The following is a 16,057-nucleotide window of genomic DNA, read 5'->3' as shown; positions in this document are numbered from 1 at the left end:
CACAGAGCTGCCTGGCATGTGTCCATCGCCCCCACTGTGTTGAGAAACTCAATGAGAAGATGCACCTGTCAGAATCAATTTTCAGGCTCCAGTAACTTCAGTGCAGGATTTTAAGGACTAAATGATGAGCAGTTTCAAGCACTCTTTCCTAATTTTAACCTTGCACTTCAAATATGAGGTATTAGGAGATCATTTTCCTTACTGAGACTTAAGATTGACTTAAAAAAAAGCAGCAACTAGTTGTCTTTAATTATCTGTGGCCTTGGCAGACTATCACATGTCCCAGTCAGTCTCCATGTTAGAATCAAACAACTACTTTGAACAGTCTTTTCAGATTTCTTACAAAATATAGGTACTACTTACTATCTTATCCAAATACTCAAAATTTCAAACATCACAAAATGCATTTTCGAGATCCTCAGGTTACTCTGTGTTCTAAATTTGTATGTTGAGTATTTGTTACATTTTTAGGACTCTTGCTAGCACCACATTTAGAGCCCTAGATTTTTAATACGATTATGGGTGTCACTGTGGGAGGTTCCTGACACCGCATCTTAAGAACTGGCTGTGTTATCTTCAATCAAGGTGTTTCTGTGAAAGCACAGATTAGTTCATGGTTTCAGCTTGCTCTTAGTCTTTCTGGATCAGGGCATGGGGGTGGAGGTAGATAAAGCTGCTGTAGCTTGAATTCTAGTAAAAGAAAAAACTTTCAGTAGAAGACTAATATGTCATTTTAATTTTTTTCAAGTTTTTATTTTGCAAATTACTTCTTTAAGCAAAATAAAACTAATCAATTAAAAATTTAATGTATTAAAAACAGTCTAGTAGGACCATTAGTTTTATTTGAAATGAACACATGTATCTGTATACATAGATACATGTGCGTTCATTAGCCTATGATGTTGAGAGATTCGTGATTAATACCAAGTTTGCTTAGCTCTGACATGAAATGTAATTATTTTGGGGAAAACCAAGTTCTTATATAACTGAATAAGTATAGAGCAGAAGTAGCATATATAATGTGAAGTACTTTGAAAATACTGATTGAAAGTGTTAGGCACACATATATGTGAATGAAAGTATTTCTATTCTAGTAACAACCACTAGAGGGTGCAAGTAGCTGGAAATTTGAATAAAGTGTAATGGGATCTAGTATAGGCACCAGCTTTGGATGAGTTCAGTGATCTGAAATTAGGTGGTACTTTGAGGAGTTACAGTGTTTCTCAAATGTGGAAAATAATCATTTTGTGAGATGGTGATTTTTTTAAAGTTTGGGGTGTGTAAAAACAATCTAGTGTGCTATTTGTTGGAGTTTATTGACATGAATTTGAATGTTACATGGCTACAGTGAAGACCAGGGCTCTTCGTTTTACCTGTAGAACAGTTCTGCGGTGGGCTCAGCTGGAAAGAACAGAGCTGAGTGTTCCGACTTAGAAATCATGCTTCCTTTCCTGCACCCACTGGGGACTCCTCCTAAGCTTTCTTTCCAAGTGGAGTGTTTGATAAGCAGTCACGATTCCTCCTCCATCCCACAGAGAAGCCAGTAGCTAGAAGTGGTGTGGGTTTAAATGTAGAAGAAACAAAAGTTGCCTTTAAAATTTATTTGGTAATGGATTTTAAATATTGCACAGCTAGATGAAACATGTCAGCTTCCTGTTGCCATAACAATGATGGGATTGTGATTGAAGTCCCCATCACAGAGCTCTTTACAAGTTTAGATTTGCTAGCTTAAGAAGCAATAAATACAAGGCCAGCTGTTTGAAGGAATGTTTGAATAAAGGACTGAAGGAGTGACTGAAGGTAGAGTAATAAATTGTGGTGTTTTTATGAAAATACACCTGAAGTGGTATCTCTGAAGTATTTCAACGTTACAGAAAACGCAAAGTATTACATGTTGTAACCCAGCATGAATACGTGGCTTCTGGTTCTCTATGGCTTTGTAGCAGTGGGTGATGGAGGTGCATCTGAATTTAAATTCATGGTGTCTGTATGTTTATTTAAGCTGCTCAGGCTTGAAATCAGACACCCATTTGTTAGTCTCTCATTGATAAAAGTGCATGTGTCTAGTCTTAAAAATCATTTATTAAAAGTTTCTCTGATTAAAATTTTTCCACTAAAAAAAAAAGTAAAATTACACCCTTTTATTACATAGTAAAATTATTCTTGAATTACTGCCTGTTGCATTTTATTTCTTAAAAAGTGGGAACGACACAAGAAAGTTGAAATGGTTCGGCACGTTAATAGCTGTGCGCTTCGATCCCAGCACAGAGACAGCTTTGATTCACCCCCAGTGTGATTGGGATGCTATTGCCGAGCTGTTAATGTGTGTGCGTCTTTTATGGGTTGAAGTTCTTGGAGAGAATGTTACTGTCTAATGTTCAGTTGGCGCGCGCGCACACACATATACACGTACACACACACACACACTGTTCTTATCTGTAGTCTGTTGAAATAGTTCTAGATTTAAGTGGTGCTTGAGTAAAAAATTCTACACTTTTGAGACATCTAGCTTATAAAAATGTTTAGTAGGTGCTTTTAACATTGAGAGATAAAGCCCCTAAGCGAGACTTGAGATTTTCACAACCATATATTTTTTAATACCATCTGATTTTATTCTTAAGTGGAGTAAAAATTAATGGTATGAATGAGAGTTGATGTTGGGATGTAAGAAGAATAGGTCCCAATAAATTGTTAAATCTTAATTTTAGAATGGCATGCTTCCATGTCTTCAAAATCTTTGCCTTTGATGATGATGAAATAATAGGTTATTGACTTTTGCTGTGAAAATGAGCAAAAATTAAGATCTTTGCTAGACCTCTAAAAAATTTTAGAAATATCCTTGAGTTCCTGAGTCATGAGCTGTTATGACCACTAGGATTGTTGCTAAGATCGTCTATTAGATGTATCTCGCCCTGCCCACACCTGCCTGGCAGTAGTTTGTTACCTGTGTATGGTAGCCTGGGGGCACAGTGGCTAGACTTGTATTTAATTTTTGACCTTGTAGTGCTACTTAAGGATATGTTTCTATCAAAGTGTTTTCATATTATGTTTTTGAATTTCACTTTAAAAATGACCACCAAGAGCAGCCTCACATATTTGGTCGCTGAGAACCAGTCTGTTGCCTGAAATTTAAGCTCACTAATTTAGATGGGGGATTTGCAGCCACCATTGCGATTCTTTGTTTCAGAGTTGTTTGCATGGGCACGGGAACATGCAAATCTGCTGTGTGTGCGGTGCACAAACTCGCACGCCCATGTGATCTGTGCGAATGCTCCCCGTAGTCTCCATCGCATGGCGATGCTTAACACCGCCCGTGCTCTCGGCTCATTATCTCTATCTGGGCAGATGGGTTTTGGAGGGAAGGCTGTGCTACTAAAGCTGCTACAGATGAAGGTTTTGCTCTAAAAGGACTTTGGGAAAGCTCTTGGTGTGAAGAGCATCGCCGACACTCTAGAATGTAACTTCCCTGCATTGTCTCCCGATGGCCATTTTAGGGGGAGCCTGTAGTTCCATTTGACCTAATTTGGCAGAGGATTGCCATGTTCTCTTCAGAGGGCGACAGATTTTCTTTGTAAGTTTTAATTTCTCAGAGAATCCTTCAAGCACACCCTGTTCCTGGCTGCCTTTTCTCTCCCGTAACCCGTCCTTACTCCGAGCTACAGCTTCCCGGGAAGAGAGCAGGGACAGTGCCTTCCAAACAATAACACGTAAATCCCCCATTCGGACCCTGCCCCAGCTTCAAGGGCAGTAAGCCGGCTGCACTTGTTTATCAGACAGAGCGGCCCGGGGCCGCGCAGCCCAGGAGAGACATTTAAAGCACATCACACACGAGACACGACATACCTTCCCGGGTCAGGCCATTGGTGTGCAGGGGATCATGCCCACGGAGCAGACTTTCGGCTCCAGCCCTTCAGCAGAAAGGTGCCACGGAACATGCGCACATCCCCCACGGTCTGCCTCCTGCGCCTGCTGTGCACGGGCCCCCGGTGTCCACCTGTCTCCTGCCTCCGGGCACCTCCTCCTTCATGGGGGCCCTGGGCTCCGGGGGCTCTTCCCTGCTGGCATCTCCTCTGCTCCGGAACAAAGGAGCTGTGGCCGCCGCTCTGTGTGCAGCGGGGCCGCCTCGGCCCGGCGGCTGCTGCGTGGAAGCCCTACATCTGCGCTCCCGGCCGGACAATGCAGCGCTGTCCTCCCTGCTCAGGATCCATGTTCCCGGCGCCGAGCTGCAGGGGGAGAGCCTCGCTGGGAGGAGGCCGGGCCTTCGGGAGCCTGGCAGCTGCAGGGAGGCTCCGGCAGCGTCCCGGGGGCGGGCTCGTGTGGAATGTGAGGTCCGCTCCTCCTGCCGCACAGGCAGGCAGCACTGTGAATGTGGGCTTGACAGATGTTCCCTCTGACAGAGCAGAATCGCACGTCACTGCTTGGCTCGAGCCCACGTGATCGTGTGCATTAATTTGGACTAAAAGCCGAAGGTAGGGAGAAGCTTAGCAATTGTGCTTCTGTGTGATACTCAGTCCCAGTGTGGTGACGGGTGAAGAATAAGAAAAGGGATGATTAGGAAATGAAGGGCTATAATTTCATTTTCTTTATCTTACGTCCTTTTTTCTTCTTCTTTTTTTTTTTTTGACTTTATGCTTGAGCACAGGCTTTCTAAATGTTTTCAGGGTTAGATGTTGCTTTTCCTGTGTGTGTGTGAGAGAGGCATGGTTGTATAGGGTACTACAATATAAGCTTTTATATGTAACTTGATCCGATTCCATCCCTTCAATGCACCCCTTCCTTTGAAGTTTTTCTTTTTTTTCTCAAGTTGCCTCCCTTTTACGAACACCTGGTTCAGACTCGAGGGCCCTTTTCTTTGATCTGTAACTTAGACCCCACCCCCCATTTCTGGGGCTTATGTAAGTCAGCTGCCTGGGCTTTACTGACACAGGGTGCTACAGCGCACCTGCTTTGTTCTCTGTGGTGTCTGATGTTCTCGAAGGCAGTAAAACTTTATTTTTAACCACTTTTGCATTTTTATTTATTTTGCCTTTGTTTAAAATTCCGTGTATGATAAAATTCAGCAAAATGATAGAGTACACACAGCACACGTGCAGAGGATCTTGCTGGTGGGCAGTTAGGTTTTCCTGTTCAGACTCACTTGTCCCAGTGTTTCGGGATGGGATGGTAGCTTGCTGTCAAGCGAGCTTTTTAGTAAGCACTAGATGCTTGGCTATTTCTTGGTATATTTAGTCTCCTGGGCACCTTCTTTTTTTCTGCAGAGTATTGGGGCATTGTGTTTTTTTAAAATAGCTTGAATTATCAGTTTCCCCCCCAGACTTTAGGGACACTGACTCCCAGAAATGTATAGTTTTGGGACTTAAGCTATATGTTCACGGTCCTATATCCCCAATAATGTCTGTTATATCAAATATAGCCTTTCATTTCCTGTAATAGTTTTTGATTATCACATGTCAGTTTATGGAGGAAATAGAGATGCTAGAGATTAACTCTAGTCACTTGTTTACTTTCCAGGACCATAGAAGGATCCAAAGTCCGCACACTATTTGTTTACACAATTACTTTCCCATATGTTGTTCATGAACATTAAACTCAAATACAGAGAAATGTCCAAGTGAATCTGAAAACTGTTCTTGTGAATTTCACATCAAAGGGTGGTGATTAATGGTCAGGAAGTGCGGACATGGAGGAAGGACAAAAATGGGACATGAAAAAGCCTGCTTTCGCTACATTTCATTTTCTTCTTTTTTAAAATCCTAACCCAAGGATATGTTTTTATTGATTTTTTTAGATTGGAGGGGGGGCGGGGAGAGAGAGAGACATCCATGTGAGAGAAAAACATTGATCAGTTGCCTCCTTTTCAAACCCCAATAGGGAATCGAACCCAAGACCCTTCCGTGCACAGGATGATGCTCCAACCCACTGAGCCACACCAGCCTGGGTGCAGATTTCATTTTCACAGTTTCAATCTTTCCAACTTGTAACAAGGGCTCCTTCCCCTGAACCTGGGTTAACCAATGTTACTAACATAACCGCACTGGGAAACGTGCTGCTGGGTCCCCCGCCATCCCTGCCCTTCACGCACCGCTGTCCGCATCGGCGGCCTTCGCCCAGGCCAGAGCCCATGGAGTTGGGGCCCAGGAGGCAGCCTGAGGGACAGATTTGGTTTTGTATCCCAAGCCAGCCAGCTGCTCGTGTTAACTTTTAAATTTAGTGCCAGGCCCTCTAACATTTTTTATTTTTGTCCATTAGATTTTTAGTGCATTTCAGGAGCTTATGGCTGTTATGTATCCTGACTGGCAATGAAACCAACCTTTCGGTACATAGGAGGGACGCCCGACCCACTGAGCCACACCGGCCAGGCCCAACCCGTTTTTGGGGGCATTTAGTTCTCTGTCCACCCATACACATGCTCCCTGCTCCGTTTGCTTGTTTAATTTGGAGTAATGCTTCAGCGTCTACTTAAAATCACTCGCTGACAGAAGGAGAAGTTGGATTTAGTAGGTCATATTTATCAGGAGCTCCTTGCTTTGACTGTGTAGCCAGCAGCAGTGGCCACTGCCGAGGGTTAACCCGGTCGGCGTGGATGCTGCCTGAGATGTTCCGTAAAAGGCCTTTTTGCTCATCGGTTTCATTGCAGTGCCCATCGGGAGAGGAGGAGCCATGCTTAGAGTCGTAAAATGATTGTCCCCACTGGTAGCTAAGCTGTGATGAGGGATGAAAGCAAGGTTCTCTCAGTCCTTGCTCTCTGTTCTCGGCCATGGCGTGCGTGGCGCAGCCGGGGAAATGGCGCTCTTTCTGCCCCTGGGGCAGCATACCCAGAAGTCACTCACAGAAGCATGAGTGGCTGTTTATATTTTCACTTTATTCATTTGTCCAGCAAATAGGTATGGACCAACCACTGCGCGCCAGCATCTGCAGGCGGGCGCAGCTTGTTACACGTTAGGGCCCAGAGATCCACCGTTTTTGGCCCGTTCTTTTGGTTGGACTCTCTGATGGGCCCTAGGGTTTAGTTTGGATCTGGATGATGAGGAGCGCTCCAGGAGGGAGCCTTCGGTACTGTCCGCAGCCCCGAAGTTTCCAGAGGCTTGTCCATCCCACGGCAGTGGGGCCCGCGTTTGTACAGCAGAGCCTCCTGCAGACTCCTCACGGGCCTGTGCACATCGTCGGAATTGACTTTCCGCTTTCAGGCCACACCCGCGTTCTGTCCTAAGTTCAAGTGACGCTGGTGGAGAAGACGAGCAGGCAGAGATGAAAGCTCCCCCAGTGGCTCTTTCTAGCACCTTCATGTTCCCAGCCACGGGAATCTGTAGAAATCCTGACAGGCAGGCTTGTAGACACTCTCCCTTTAGTTTCGTGTCTTTTAACGTCTGAATTCGATGCTTAAACTTTCTCAGGAAATGTGACAAGTTTTTTGTCAGACTCAGCAACTGGCAGCTGTTTTGTGAAGTTTTATAGTTCTGCATAACTGTCTGGTAATTTCTACTGAAGCATGGAGCGTAGTATCTTTCATCTTGGGTAAAAACTGCTGTTTGGATTTTAACCCTGCTGTTCTGGCTTCTGTGTGCCCGCTTGCTTACACAATAGGGCAGGGTGCCTCAGTTTCCAGATTAGAGCGGGACCTAGAAACTCCCCCCCCCCCCCCCCCCATTATGTCACCAGCCCATATCACAGAGGCTCTTCTCCTGTGTCCGAGGACCAAACCACAAAATCACTTTCCTTAACTCAGTGGCTCCGGGAACTGAAACTATAGAACCTTTAAAGATTGTTAACTTTGCTCAATTCTGCTTCTGTAAAACTGCTTTCCCAAGATAATTCCACATTCTAGTGTCTAGCACAGCGGTTCTCAACCTGTGGGTCGTGACCTCTTTGGGGGTCGAACGACCCTTTCACAGGGGTCGCCTAAGACCATTGGAAAACACATATCTAATTACATACTGTTTTTGTGATGAATCACGATGCTTTCATGATGTTCAATTTGTAACAATGAAATTGGGGGTCACCACAACATGTATTAAAGTGTCGCGGCGTTAGGAAGGTTGAGAACCACTGGTCTGGCAGGATGTGGTTTTGGCCTTTATAAGATGGCTGCTGCTCTCACTCAGGCACTACGAGATTTGGAGAGCATTTGCCCCCTCGTAGTCCCGGCTTTGAAATAAATGTGGCTCCTAATTCGACTTCTTGAGGCGTCCTTGTGTGATTTGCGGGGTACACTGCAACACTGCTCGCATGGGTCTGCGTTCACATCTGTCACACGCTGAACGGAAGAGCAGAGCTGTCCCGCTGGTTGTCGGGTTTTCCCTGGGCTTGTCTAGAATAGCCCTCCAGGAGTCAGAATCTAAAGCCGGGTTTGCCAGGCCCCTGACAACCTTCAACATGAAGCAGGAGTCATTTCACCAGCAGAAATGGGCGTCTTCGGGAATGGCAGCGGAGTGGCATTTGGGACACGGCAGCTGTGACGAACCACAGGCATGTCCAGAGGACAAGGAGAGGAGCCTTACTTTACCGAGAAAGGGGGGCGGGGGGCTGGGCGGGAGAGCATGTGGGTGGCAGTGGGAGAGGGCCCCTCCCCAGGGCTAAAGGTGAGGGCCTTTAGCGTTTCACACCTCCTAACCTTTAGTTTCTCCTGGTTCAGAAGTAATGGTTTTATTCAGCTTTTGAGTGATCATTATGTGAAGAGTCAGGTGTAACTTTATTTGTTATCTAATAGTAGAGATAAGTCATTTTATGGACTTACTAGTATACTACCTGCTTATCTATGTAGATACATTCAGCTACATGTCCTTGGTAGGAAGAGCGAGGGAGAACGGGGTGCGGGGAGAGCACCTCAGCCCTGGTGGTGGTTTGCACCTGTCGCATGTCCTCGAGTCCCGGGAGGAGGGAGTGGGGTCCGGTCCTCCCTGCGTTGGTCTCCATCCCTCTCTGTGCTTCAGTGTGAGTGGTTGGCCCCGTAAATGCACAGCATTTATTTCCGCTCCTGCTCGCCGAGGGCCAGCTGTCTGTCCCTGTGCTGGAGACACACCCTGCGGTTCTGGATCAGATGTGACTTCCCCCTAGTCTCTGACAGTGCCGTTTGACGGTTCTTTAGAGGCCAGATTCCAGTTTCATTGCTATCCATCAACAATTTTGCTTGTGGTTTATATCTCTGGACTGTTCTGACTTAAAATTAGATGAAATCTTCTTTATTAAATTAAAATATTTGGATGAATGGCATGTGTTTGGTTATTTAAATTCAGTAACTAGTGTTTCCTTTTTGAAGGAAAGTTATTGTTTGCTCAGAATTTAGTTTTCCTTTGAGGACAGCAGGTGATTAGGAGCCCGTTTTACTTTCCTTTGAGCTCCCAAAGCGGGAGTTAGCCCGGCTCGAAGGAGCGATCTCAGAACGAAGGTGCCAGTGCCGCCTGCCTGGCCTTCTCCTTCGCTTTGCCCCACCTTGTGCCGCAAATGAAGTTTCTTGACTTGAAAGCGGAACTCAAATTCAGTGTCTCTTCCAGGACTAATGAATGGCAGACACGTTTATCTGTTTTAGTTCATGGAAGCTACCCATGATCCTAAGGGGAGTTGCCAGCATTTAAAACCAGCAATGTGGCCCCTACTTTGCTAGCAAGCTTGCAGGAGTCTTTGGCTTCCCAGTAGCATGGCCATTTCAGGTGCCAGCACAGCATACCTGTCTGTGGGCACTTGCAATTGACACATCCATGTTGGTTTAAGTGCAGGTGCTGGTAGCTGTTTACCTCATTAGTCTCCTGGAATAATCAGGTCTAAGGCTCAGGTGGAAATACATATTGCTATCATAAATTAAAAAAAATCTTTATTGTTGAAAGTATTACTTATGTCCTCTTCTTCCCCCCACTGACCCTGTGTAGCACCAGGGTGAGGACCACTCCAGGTCCTCACCACCCCATTGCCTGTGTCCATGGGTCATACATATATGCATACAAGTCCTTTGGTTGGTCTCTTTCCCCCTTCCCGCAACAATTTATTTAAAGGAAAATGTTTTAATGAAAAAAAATTTAGCATGAAAATTATCGAAACCAGTGCACTAAAGATAGATAACTTTTAAAGTGTCTTAAGTATTTCAGTGTCATCTAGTTGATAAAATTCAACATTCAGCACATTTTCTTGTATATATCACAAGCTTGGTAATTAGTTGAGATTTGTTATTCAATTTTTAAGATATTTTAATCACTCTTAAATAAAAAAACTCATCTTTGTAAATGGGATTCTTTATTTTCCCTGAATATTTTAAAGGCAATTAATGTCAAGTATTTGTGGTTTTTAATGCAAAGTTATGTTGTTTACATCTTTCTAATCTGAGGTTATGTATTACTCATTTTGAGACTGTTTAAGGGGAAAAAGATTGACTTGATTTAAAAATGATGACATTTCTGAGATGTTAAAATTGTCAGCAATTACACAAATCATTGGATATTTGAGAAATACTACATGCTCATAATAACTGCTGTATGGTAAGAATTTTTAATTCATTTTCCACCTAAGATTTCTATTTCCCACATCATGACCAATAGTATAAAAAATAAGGAAAGGTGTTTTGTTTTTACAGTCTTAGGATTGATCAGAGCATGTTTGGTAGAGTGACTGATTGAAAGACAAATAGATATGAAATTTTTAAAGAAACTTTAATGTCATATATCATTTTTTATTGTTTTAAAGGAGGGTGCGTCGGCCCGTAAGACTCAGACTCCTGCGGCACAACCAGTACCAAGACCAGGTAAAAACAAGATCGTTCCCTCCAAATGATCACAAGAGTGACCATGCTTTCCAGGACCTGAAACTTTACTTCAGATACTTCTAAAGTGATTTTACAGAACATTTACTTGACAGTAGGATAGTTGAGGAGTTAAAGAAAATTTTAAGTAAATGATTTTAAATGTTTCAGAAAAATGTTTTAAAAAGCAGAGTATCTGTAGCACCCTCACCAATTCCTTGTTTGAGTTCCGTGATGGTGCATGTGGATGTGATTTCCCACCCCCCCTAATCATAGAGCAGAAAACCATAATTTTAATAGATTGGTGTATACAGCTTTGATGCTTAGGACTTCGGATGTCTGTGTTATTTAGCACATAAGGTTCTGTAATCATTTTTTAAAAATGTGTTAAGGAAAGGTAGGGACTGTACCTGGCGAGGCCCACGTGTTCCAGTGGACTAAGAGGCACAGGCCTTTGCTCAGCAGAGCTTGCACCCGGCTAGCCCTTCCCTCTTCACCAGGGGAAACTCTCGCACATACCCCTGTCCCTCGCCCTCTTTCTGGTGCACACCGCACTCCAGGCCCCCAGCTGTCCCTCCTGCCTTCACTCCCCGGGTCTCGGAGGTGGGTCGGCCGCCTCTGGCTCGTTTACCTCTCATTGCTCGTGGGAAACTGACAGCCCTCTGTGTGTGTCAGGTTCCCCACGCGGTCCAGGCATCCACTTTATCACCTACTGTGGGTCGCAGTACCTCACCCGTAGTTTTAAGTTGATGTTCTGGTGATTTTCCAGTTTGTGTCTCCGGTTCAGACATCTCTTCCGAGGTCTGGCATCCTACATCCTACATTAACTGGCTAACATTTGGGTTTGCCACAGGCGTCTTAAAACTGATGGAAAACCTTTGTTCCCTGGTATTTTCCCCCGATGGCTGACTTCACCCTTCCTGCTTCGTGCATAAAGGGCACCACCATCAACTCTGTTTCTTAAGCCAGAACCTTCTTAGGAGGTGTTCATTCCTCACATTGGCTGCTCTGCCAAGGGCCATTGGATATTTATTACCTCATTCGCTGGCCACACAGAGTGATCCACTTAAACATTAGCTGCGATATCTGGTCAGACATCTAATGAACTCACCCCTCTAAGCCTTGGCAGGGCCAGACCACATGATTCCTTGGGCCTCCCAGGGCCCCCGGCTGCCTGTCCCCCGCTGCCTCTCAGCAGTGTGCCTCCGGGGTTCGTCCGTGGCTGGGGTTTCTGGTCCCCACAGAGCATGTGCAGGCGGAGCGGGCAGTGCTGCTCAGCCTCCCCGGGCGTGGCTTCGGCATTTACTCAGAGGACCCTGGGCGGGGAATTTCAGAACCAGCCCTCATCCTGCCCGCCCCCCCGCCCCACCCCCCGACTTGAAGTAGCAGCAGTGCAGGCTGGTTAACAGCCGCGACTGAGCTAGTCATCTATAATCACAAATAATTCTCAGGCTTTACTTGCCTTTTAAGCTTGAAAATAATGTGATTTTTATAACATTCAAAAGTTTGCTTTTTATTTTTCTTTCAACAGTTTCTCAAGCAAGACCTCCTCCTAATCAGAAGAAAGGTAAGATTCTGCAAATGATTTTAAATGTATTTTACAAAGTAAATGTGAATAAGCAAGATAACAGAGCTGGGCTGCTATTCTGCCTGTGCACTTGTATCGAATGCGTGTGTTCGGTATCTATTCGGATTAGTAGGTGCATAGGTCATACTGACTGTTAATTTTTTTTATTGATTTCAGAGAGGAGGGGGGGGAGAGAGAGAGAGAGAGAGAGGGAGAGAGAATATGAAAGAATCATGGATCGGCTGCCTCCTGCACGCCCCACACTGGAGATTGAGCCCACGATCCGGGCATGTGCCCTGACCAGGAGTCTAACCATGACCTCCTGGTTCATAGGTTGACGCTCAACCACTGAGCCACGCCGGCCGGCTGATTGTTAAATATTTTGAATACTGCTGCTGACTTAAAGTGACTTTTAGGTCAAAAGAGTGAAAATTATACATTTACAAGCTTTTGATTGGGAAAGCAATTATAATTCCTTTTCATAGTAATAACATGTTTACTACCTTTAAAAATGTTGTCTTTGCAGGTTCTCGCACACCCATTATCATAATCCCTGCCGCTACCACCTCTTTAATAACCATGCTGAACGCAAAGGACCTGCTGCAGGACCTGAAGTAAGGGATTTGTTCAGCTCTCTGTTCACCGAGTGTGCAGACACTGTGAATTAGCAGTTACCATTCTGTAGTTCTTATTTGGAGAATACCAAATTTCAATTTCTGCTATACAGGTAGTCTGAAATATAATTTTCAAAATAGGATATAGTCTTTCATATCTGGATCCTTCCATTCACTGTGAGAATGACAATAATATTTTATAATTTGAATGGTGTTACATTTAAAATTTTTGTTAAATATTTTTCGTTGTAACTAGGAAAATAAATTCACTCAGTCACATATCTATGGGAGGAGTGTGAGTGAATGCTCTATCTTTCTTAGTAAAATAACGATAAATGATAGTTCTTAGAGAAGGAAAAAGAATAACCTCACCTCCAAAACAGAATTCAGACTGCTTCTAATTAAAAGCCAGAAGCAAAATGAGCTGTGATACTTGCTGATTTTAGGTTTTACCAACTGCAGAATTGACTTTTATATGCCTGCGACTTAAATTAGATGTATAACAATCCATGTAACCTGGCATATACAAGTTTATCCATTCATTAAGTATTTTTTCCTTATACCTTTGAATGAAATTTTCAATGATCTTTCCATTAACAGTATGGAATAAAGGAGTTTTTGAATTGAATTTATTGGGGCAACATTGGTTAATAAAATTACAGGTTTTAAGGGTACAGAAGGAACATTTATGTTTTGTATTTTATATTTTATTGGGCTTGTATAGTGAAGTTGGCTGTTCTGACCGTGTGTGGATTACTCTGGTAATCTGCCTTCCCTCACATTATCGACAGTTGGGTGAATAAGAAATAGAATCATTTTCGTCCACCTCTTGACATAGCTCTGATAATATGAGACGGTTAGACCCACGTGAACATGGTTTTGATTAACTACTTTAAAAAAATGTGTTTTTATTTGAGTATGCGCCTGCTTTTCACCTTCTAATCAGTGTGCGAGAATGGGTCGTGCATCGTTTATTCTCTGTGAAATAGGAAACGCCTCTATTTCTTGGTTCTGTTTGGTGCAGGCTCCGTGTCTTGCAGTCCGGCACCCAGTCTTTTCCAGCCATGTTGTGATTTCCTCAGAGAAAGGGACTCGTCTTGTTCTTCTTTGTGTCTCACTGTTTGAAACAGTTGTTGCCTAACCACGGGCGCTGAGTAAGTGTTAAGGAAGGAGGGGAGACGCACCGAGAACATGGGAGAGTGGTAGCCTCTGCATCTAACACTGTGCTCGCTGTGAATTTATTAGCGGACTCATCTCTGGGTTTAAGCTCCTTCTCAATACCTGTCAGTCACGTCTGCACCTGTGACTGGATCAGTTCCCAGCGGGTGTCGTCATAATTGGGGTTGGGCTCTTTGCACTTACTCTATCTGGCTCCTTACAGTCTTTTCTAGCTCTTTCGTTTTTATGATTTGTGAATTTGGTATTTACGGTTCTCATAATTTTTAGTAATTGACAACTGTACTTTTATAAATGTGTCTGCATGATTACAGAAAATTTACAGTAAGTTTTTGAAATGTTACAAAGGAAATTCTGCCTTTAATTTTTCATTTTCTGAGTCTTTGTGGTGCCTCTCTGCATATATTACAGATCTAATACTTACATATTATTTTATAATAGAAGGCAGCGAATAGTGCAAAGAAAACCACACAGTGAATTTTAGTATCTTTCTCCTTCGTCGTGTTGCAAAGAAGCCCACAGTCCAACAGCCACATTCCCAGGGCTGACCAGGCCTAATGGTCCTCCCAAGTTTGGAACACTCCCTTCATTGTTTAACACCTCATTGCAGCTGACATATCCCCTACAGCGTGAGTCAGCTGGAGGCTTGGCTGTGTAATTAATGCATAATTGAAACCTCCTCCACACAATTACAGGACTGGCTGTAACCCATAGCTCATGTTGGCATGGATTCTTCAATTTTTAGCCCTACAGTAAGTAAAAGAGACAAAACAAAGTAAAATTCACCATAACTTTAACACCCTAAATAACAAAATTAATGCTGTAAATGGAAGTAATTAAAAAGCACATTTTACATTGATCAACATGATTTTGAGAAATGCTTGGGTGGGACTGGAACTGTGTTCAAAATAATCTGATTGGAAGGTATTCACGATTCTGGTGGAGATGCAGCTTCTCAGGGCAGAGTTCCAGAGAGGAGCGATGGCTGGGGAGGGGCCCCAGGGGGCTCGCCTGGTTCAGCACGTGGGTTGTGGGGGAAGAAACCAGGCAGAAAGGTGGAGTGGTCCAGGCCCAGCAGCACTGCAGCGTGACTCAGCCGCTGTGGAGCCGGCCGGAGGTGCTGGTTTCTCTTTCCCTGGAAGACATCCCACTGCCTCCAGCTTCCACTGTTGATGACGGCAAGTCAGCTGTTCGTCCTCGAAGGACAGTGGCTTTATCTGGTGGTTTTAAAGATCAGTTTACAGTTGTTCATCTGCTCTCCCTCGCCATAGATTTCTTTATATCCCGCTCTGGGAGTCATTAGACTTAAATCGGAGGCTTGTCATCGGTTCTGGTTCTTCTTAGATACTGCCTTTCCCCTGTTTTGTCCTCTTCCTTCTGGGACTTAAGTGAGCTATACTTCAGACCTCTCATTTACCATGTCTCTTTTTTCAAAAATGTTTTACTCATTTTAGAGAGGAAGGAAGAGGGAGAACTAGAAACATTGATACATTTTTTTTTTTCATTTTTTAAAAATTAAGCAATGATCTTTGGTCAGTGCATCAAAGAAGTCCTTTATTGTCTTTTGACGGTTGTTTCATTCATGACACCTCATTTCCTTGTGTGTGTTTTAGGGTTTATCTAATGTTTTTCATTGTTTTCACTTGCTCATTTCCTGGGAACTGTTTCTCTGGAGATTCTCTGACTGACGAAGGAAGGTGGGCACTCGGGGAAGGTTTGCACCTGGTGTCTGCGAGGCACCACCTTACACTCAGGGTGAGGGCTTAATATCCAGACATTCGTTTATCGCATTTTTTAAATTTCAACTTTTGTTATTTAAGAAAAAGGAAAAATAACCTAGCTTACCTAGTTATATCTCATTTGCATTATATTCTTTATTTTTTTGAGTTTATTGGGGTGACATTGGCTAATGTATTGGTTTCATGCTATAATATATCATGTGTATATTGTATTGTGTGTTCACACCCCAAGTCA

The 16,057-nt window shown here is 43.8% G+C and overlaps 1 protein-coding gene across 1 annotated transcript in view; it reads left to right on the top strand.

Moving 5' to 3' along the window:
- The window catches only part of CDC73 (cell division cycle 73), a 61,859-nt gene that overhangs the window by 32,463 nt on the left and 13,339 nt on the right, over nucleotides 1-16,057 (top strand). Inside the window, exons 11-13 of the mRNA XM_059677692.1 lie at nucleotides 10,672-10,729; nucleotides 12,258-12,293; nucleotides 12,820-12,907. Of these exons, the coding sequence (XP_059533675.1) occupies nucleotides 10,672-10,729; nucleotides 12,258-12,293; nucleotides 12,820-12,907 (182 nt within the window). The remainder of the gene's footprint in view (nucleotides 1-10,671; nucleotides 10,730-12,257; nucleotides 12,294-12,819; nucleotides 12,908-16,057) is intronic.

This window comes from Myotis daubentonii, chromosome 20 (assembly GCF_963259705.1).
Source record: "Myotis daubentonii chromosome 20, mMyoDau2.1, whole genome shotgun sequence".
In the NCBI taxonomy this organism is placed as follows: Eukaryota; Metazoa; Chordata; class Mammalia; order Chiroptera; family Vespertilionidae; genus Myotis; species Myotis daubentonii.
The sequence above is the reverse complement of the archived record's forward strand: the minus strand, read 5'-3'. Positions and strand labels throughout refer to the sequence as shown.